General features: G+C 34.9%; 2 protein-coding genes across 2 annotated transcripts in view; one reads left to right on the top strand and one right to left on the bottom strand.

Moving 5' to 3' along the window:
- Positions 1 to 7,203, bottom strand: part of LOC128875496 (cytochrome P450 306a1) — a 47,809-nt gene that overhangs the window by 35,689 nt on the left and 4,917 nt on the right. The gene's annotated exons all lie outside the window — the stretch shown is intronic.
- LOC128875497 (zinc metalloproteinase nas-13) overlaps positions 5,805 to 7,203 on the top strand; it is a 2,196-nt gene continuing 797 nt past the window's right edge. The window contains exons 1-2 of the mRNA XM_054121130.1: positions 5,805 to 6,085; positions 6,768 to 7,070. Of these exons, the coding sequence (XP_053977105.1) occupies positions 5,983 to 6,085; positions 6,768 to 7,070 (406 nt within the window). The 5' untranslated portion in view covers positions 5,805 to 5,982. The remainder of the gene's footprint in view (positions 6,086 to 6,767; positions 7,071 to 7,203) is intronic.

Here is a 7,203-nt window from a genome sequence, read left to right as displayed (position 1 = left end):
TTATTATCAATGAAACTCACTAGCCAATTTCTAGTCTTTGCACAGTAACAAGCTCTAAATAGATTCAAAGAAGAGTAGGACTACTTATTACTTTTCAGGAGTCTCTAGTAAATGAAAAAAAAAGCTCTGTTGTATAAAAGGAGCATTACTTTCGACGCAAACAGCAATATCACTACGTTTTGCTCAAAAGAAACGAGTGTCGATGGCTCGAGTCGATCTCGAAACGAAATGAGAGGAAAAAAAATGAAAACGGTTGAGTGACTCCTTGGTCGTTAGACATACTCGTAAAAGTCATGTACCCGCCACCGTAACAAACGTGAAATAACCATTCTGCTCGCTTGCGGTTCCAAGAAGTCCGGTTAGAATTTAGGCTACGTGGAGCTCCTACTCGGATCTGGAACAGGCTGGTCGTTGACCTTGCTTTCGATACTCTTTGAGAAGATTTTCAGACGTGATTACGAACTTGCTGAAACGATCGTGTCGTTTCTAATGCAATTCCGTGGAATCGAGCCGTTTATCGTGGAAGTGGTATTAAACCCATCTTTCTTCGTTTCGCGTTTTTTAAATAATCGTGATCCACACGTGGTGTATACGACGTTAAAAGTTCACTTGCGTCGTTAACACCTTATCTACCGCGCAATTTAAAAACAGTCTTTAATTCAAAAAAGAATTTTTTACAGTAGCATATGCGAATTTAGGCTGCCAATAATTCCTTCGTACTATTACTAGGTATATTGAAAGCCAAGTCTGTTTCTAAAAACTGAACATCGTAAGTAGACAACCATCGAAACAGTCAATAAATTCGAAAAGCTGAATACTGGAATTAAAAAGCCTATAAATAGGCTCCCGGTAAATAAAGTGTTAACAGTAAAAGGATCAAACACAGTCGCGAACAATTGATTGGCACCAAAAGAAAATAGTATATTTATGAATACATTTCATAGTGATATTTTATCGTAACATTAAAATATGAAGTTACAACTTTATGGTGCTTTTCAAACTAAACAAAACACGATAATCGGTCTTTAAAAGAAAAATACATTTCATACTGATATTTTATCCTAACATTAAAATATAAAAATACCACTCTACGAAGGTTTTCAAACGGAACAAAACACGATAATTAATTTTTAAAAAAGCTGTGTATTGACCAATGAAAACGCAATATCTCAATAATTTCTGTGTGAAATGATTTGAAAAAAAATTGACGAATATACTTTAAATCGTACCTAAAATATTCTCAAAGTTACAAGAATATTCCACTCCACTTCTCTATACCAAAAAGTATTCCAAAGTAGACTTAATACATGGACTCCTGTACCTGGTAAATTTCAGCTCTTTTCACTGAAGAACTAAATAAATTAATTCTGAAGATGTGAGGTTGAAGAACATAAATCTGCATAGAATTTGTGAATTTGGCGACAATCGGAAAAACAAGTACAAGTGTAAATTCAATAAAACTAAGTAGCAGTTTTATAGAAACGAAGTATCAGGTTCATATTTTTCACAAGTACTAATCTGACAGCCAACGTGTTAAACGAGTCGGTCGATCGCAAGCCAAGTCGATTAAGGAAGTACTCCTTTTATGTACAAATAACAAACTAGCACTACATGAGTGGAAAGAAAGATTTTTTTTAGGAACAAATGCTAGGGTAATAGGATAGGATAACAGGAATAAATAGTAAAGTAATTTGAAATTAAAGTAATTTGAAATTTTTTATATTTTCTGTAATATATTATTATCTGCAAATACTGTAGCAATTAATTGAATAGTACTTCGAAGAAATTAATAGCTGAGGTGTTCATGATTGATAAAAAAAAAGCTTTAAGAGCACATGGTGGATACTTTTTTGTTTATTATTACTCGTGAGACATTAAATAAAATTTTAATAAAATATATTCTCTAATGCAACGCAAACTAGTTACAGAAACATTATTGGTATACATTAATAGATTGTAATTCTTTTTAGATACTTACTCCAATGAGGAAGTAGTCACATACTTATGAGCGGGGGTGTGTATACTAAAAAAAAAAACTCAGGGCCAAAAACCGACTTTATCGATGCCCGTCCTTTCTGGAATACCAACGATAACAAGGTTGTGAAATGAATAACAATTCGGATTTTTATCTAGTTATTCATAGTCGCGATAGTTGTTAAACTACTAAGCGCGGTTGTGTATTATCATCGTGGCCGATGTCGATAAGCTCGACATTTTCGACATTCAAATTTAACCACTGTCACTCGTCCTGGATCGTAAAAAAAAGAGAACACTTTTTGAAAAAGGTGGCTATTCAAACTGGCAAGAGAAAGATGTAATAATTTGTTTAATACGTAAAATATGCACGATAGGAACACTACGGATTTTATGTATTTATTATATAAACTAATATGACAAATACATGCTAAATATAACCAAAAGGTACGTGTACTTGTGCAAAATGAAATAACAACGTTATTATATTAATATATTCAGCATACATTATGTATATTTTCTTCTATTAGGTCAATTATTAATAAAGAAATTATTGAATATAACTATCACGCGTAATACAAAATTTGGTACGAGCTTATAGAATGACTAAATGCACATGTCACCCAAAAATGGGTGATAGGACTTTTCGTTAAGGAACAAAAAAAAATTAATTTCAGAAGTGAGGCAATAATGAAAATAAATTTCGATAGGATCTGTGAATTTGAAAATGTTCACAAATTAAATGCTACGACAAATGTGAAATTATTTAATCTTCAACAGTCTCGAGGCAAAATTTTAACTTCGTAGAAATTTTCACGAATCTTGGTCTGGCACCCAACGTGTTCTCCCTGTTGAGTACTCGTAAAATTCTCATGCCACGAAGAGTTAACGATAGCTGCCTATCCGAGGCGGTAATCGTTCAACGCTAGAACACGCACGCTCCTATTCTACGATTACGTAGGTCAAATTAATGCGGAAAGGATACGTTGCGGCCACGCGACAACGATCAACCGTTAGAGGTCGCAAATAGCCGCATACCTTTATCGTTAGAAACGATAGAAACGAATCTCGCGCTAGAGCAATTTAAGGGGGGAAGCCACCTTGGTCGCGTAAAAATTAAAAATAATTTCAAGAATTTCTATTTCGGGAAATTGATTGGACAATTGATTAAATTGAAGATCTGTACTTCGTAACAGTTGAACACATTTAACTGAGTGTAAAATAGAGATAGATTTTTAAATGTCAACATCAACTGACAACTATCTTTATTTACTATTTGCTTTATTGTGTCAATTTTATAATGGATTGTGCCCGTATATATATTGAAATAAATAAAAATAAAAATGTAAATGTTAATGACGAATTCGGTCGCGCGATGAATGACGTATAATTCATTTCTCTGTGAATTATTTTCAATTTTCATTGTCTCCTAAACTACGAGACGAAATAACATGCTTAAAGTTCACCTTATAATTTTCAATTCATTTTTAACATTATTGATATATATATCAAAATTAAAATATCGTTTCATACTTGGTATGATCGATTGTATCGAATTGTATATTTCAGTTTGCTTATTAAAAGAACGTTGTTGTTTTGTTTTTCCTATATGATTTTGATTTGCTGCTCTTTGCCTGGCATATTGTATTAATATAATACAGAGAAGTCATTTCAAATTATCAATATTTTTTTAATTAATATTTAGTGTACAGTTTAATTAATAAAATAATCTAATAAACATCTAAGGAAGAAAAATATGACGCTAATTTAATGCTTCTGTTTTATTCCCATATTTTCATGAAGAAAACATATTTCTTCTAGGTTTTTCAAACAATACTTTTATCTGTTCCCCATGATTAAAGAAGAATACAAAACTAGATGAATATTCGTGTAACTCGAGCAGATCGAATCTCTACGAGTAACTCGGCAAAATTTAAATTGAACAAATTCGCATGAAAATCTGCATGTTCCATAAAAGTCTGAGTTAAAATTACAAAATTTTTATATCGTTTTTCATGAAACTGGGGTGGTCAATTTAAATCAAAATAGGCTTGTATGATTCATATTTAATCAAATCCCAATCAAATGAAGTTTTGTTACAATTCTACATTAAATAAATCCATGGAACAACTACCTTAATTTAACAGTTTTTGACGAAACAATTGTTGAATATAGATACGATTTTCACGCGTTGGATGTAGCTTCGCACCTTAAATTAAACGCTGCGTATCGTCGGGAAGAACTTCCAAAGTCAGCGTTACCTCGCCGGTAAAGGTGGTATGACCCTCAACAAAGGGTGTTACACGAAGATGTTGAAGTGACTTTCATCTTCCAGCTGCCGTGCCGTGAGAAGCCTGTCGCGAACGTTGACCGCCTCGTTACGTAAAGTTTCTTTCACGGTGGAAAAAAAATAAGTTTACAGAATCGACGGAAACGGTTGTCCGTATCGGTTACGACCAAGTTTTGCCAAGTGAGATTCGATAACAGGATACGTGAGATGGATGTCGAGTGATCCTCGTACGCGTATCACCACGTGCGTATAAATATACGGTGGAAATTGAGACTTTTCAACCGTTCGTACCGTTCGTTCCGAAAAAGTCGGCGACCGTCGAGTTTTGACGTTCATTGTGGGGAAAATGAAGGGCACCAGTGATCGTAGAAATGTTGTATACGCGTGGGTAACATTGTTCGTGCTAATGATGGGAATCGGTACGAATTCGAGTGCGATTCATGGCGATAGAAAACGAGTCGTCGTCCCACCAAAACCCAAGTTTCAAGGGACGTTCCACGAAACTCACCAGCACGAAACGATTGGTATATTGATCATTCGGGGTGGTATTTTAAGGGGCTATCCTGAATTATGAGGTCTAAAAAAGCGGTTCTTCGTGAATTTTTTTAGGATGAAAAAAAATAATTAATTCTATCGAACTTTTTATCCTATTTTCGTACATATTTGAGTAGTCTGTACAAATTTTTTCAGCAAGAAATATTCAAATTCCTAAATAATTCACGAAAAACCGCTTTTTTTAGAACTCCTATTCAGGATACCCTCTTAACGTTATTCGACACATCAGTGGCTCTAATCGGAAGCGGAATAACGGTTTTATGTTCAGTGTATCATATATTTGAAATCAAAAAATTGCTCAAAAACATGTACATTTTCGATATTCATATTCAAATATGCGCCATTTTGTTAATTTTTGATATAAATTGTTCTTCGTGGTCTATACCATATAGCAACACACGTACTAATCAAGAATCTTTTTCATAGTTTCGATTCAGACCACTCTTCGATCTCAAACCGCCTGTACCACCAAATCCTTTTTAAACACAGTATCTGTACAATAGGGTGGTCCTTATTCTAATGACTCTTCAAATCTATATTATACATCTCCCAATTCCTCCAAAATTGGACCTCTTACTTTCAACATTAACACGTGCCCCAAAACATTCGAAAGTTTTAAATGAAAAATACATGCAACTATTTCATTCACTTGCTTTTTTTTTATAATTTCAGTGAAAATTGATCAAATAATTTTTAATTTGCCAGAGTATTTATAGTAATTAGAACGAGCCTTAAAAATTTCAAATTTTCATCTGAATTATTCCCTTACATATCAGACCAGTAAATATGAAGCTATTTTCTCTATTCAAAATATTTTTGCAAAATTATTTTAAATGAACTTATTTGTTATTTTTTATGAAAGTTCTCTAAGAACAATTTTTTGTCAGATGATTCAAAAATTTAGTGTATAAAAATTCTTCTTTCAATAATAATAGTGTTTCTCACCAATAGGGCGGCTCAGTGGTACACGCAATCTCATAGACACGCAAGCGTGAGCCACCGGTGGTACACGCCGCCCGCTAGGACATATAATTGTAAGCCACCACCATGTGTTAAACAACATATCCTTTATTTATTTGCAAACAGCGAACCGTATAAAATCTTGGTCGAAAAAGGATACTCAAAACCTGTGGGAATTGAGCGGCTTGTACGAAGGAGATATAATGCTTGCTGAGGAAACGGACGAAACGAGGAACGGTTTGGTGAAAACTGCGGCTCGTTGGCCCGGAGGAATCGTACCTTATTACATAAAGGAAGAGGACTTCGGTAATTATTTGGTTTCGTTACGAAAGAGACGAAGAATTCGCGTGTAGAAGTGACAGAAATCAGTTTCATACGTACAGGAAAGAGCCAAAATAAAAATTGAACCATTCACGACAAAATTATAGCCGGAGAAAGGGGTCAGGTGTGACCCTAAACCAAATTTGAGTTGCGATCGGTCGTTCAGTAGCTCATAAAAAGAAATCGATATAGGCCAAGTTTCAAATCTGTATCTCAACTTAGAGAGCGATTAAAAGGTACAAATCGAAAAGAAAATCGAATAGAAGAATAGCACGTTTGAATTTTAATATATATTTATTGAATCACATAGGTGCCACTTTGTTCCACAACCTTTCCACTTTTTAAGGGATGTGTACATGTTATTTATTTTCAACCACTTCGATATATTCAGACCTGTACCACCTACCAAAAATCGACATGGACTTTCCGAACAACCCAATACAATGTTTTAAAAATATCTTGTACAATTGAAATTTCATTTATATAAACAGCATTTCATATCCTCCAACATAATATTTCAATCCAATCGACATCTAAAAAGCACGAAGGAGCGTCTGTTAAACAGAGCTCACTGTATTCTTCTACGAAAATCATCCTCTGCGCTACATTTCGCCTATGGCTACACCCTAGTACCTGCTTATCATAGTGTTTGCTATATTCTGCGTAGACGAAGAGGACGTTGAAGTGATCGAAGGTGCCATAAAGGAATATCACGAGAACACGTGCTTACGCTTCCGACGTTACAAGAAAACCGATGACGATTACATTACGGTAGAAGGGAAAATGTCAGGATGTTGGTCGTTAGTTGGCCGACACAACAAAGGGCAAGTGGTGAACCTACAGAATCCAGGATGCGTGCACCACGGTGTGGTCGTTCACGAGTTCATGCACGCGCTGGGCTTCTACCATCAACAAAGTGCCGCGGATCGCGACGAATGGGTCACCATTCATTGGACAAACGTCAAACCAGGTGAACTATCGAACCCATGGGAAACTGACAAGGAGCGATTCTTCGCGTAAAACTAAATCGGAAAAGTGGAAGAACATTTTTCCATAGGGGGCTCTACTTTCGAAAAAATCGAGTTTGAAGATTCGTTATGTAC

Source organism: Hylaeus volcanicus, chromosome 4 (assembly GCF_026283585.1).
Source record: "Hylaeus volcanicus isolate JK05 chromosome 4, UHH_iyHylVolc1.0_haploid, whole genome shotgun sequence".
NCBI lineage: Eukaryota > Metazoa > Arthropoda > Insecta > Hymenoptera > Colletidae > Hylaeus > Hylaeus volcanicus.
The sequence above is the reverse complement of the archived record's forward strand: the minus strand, read 5'-3'. Positions and strand labels throughout refer to the sequence as shown.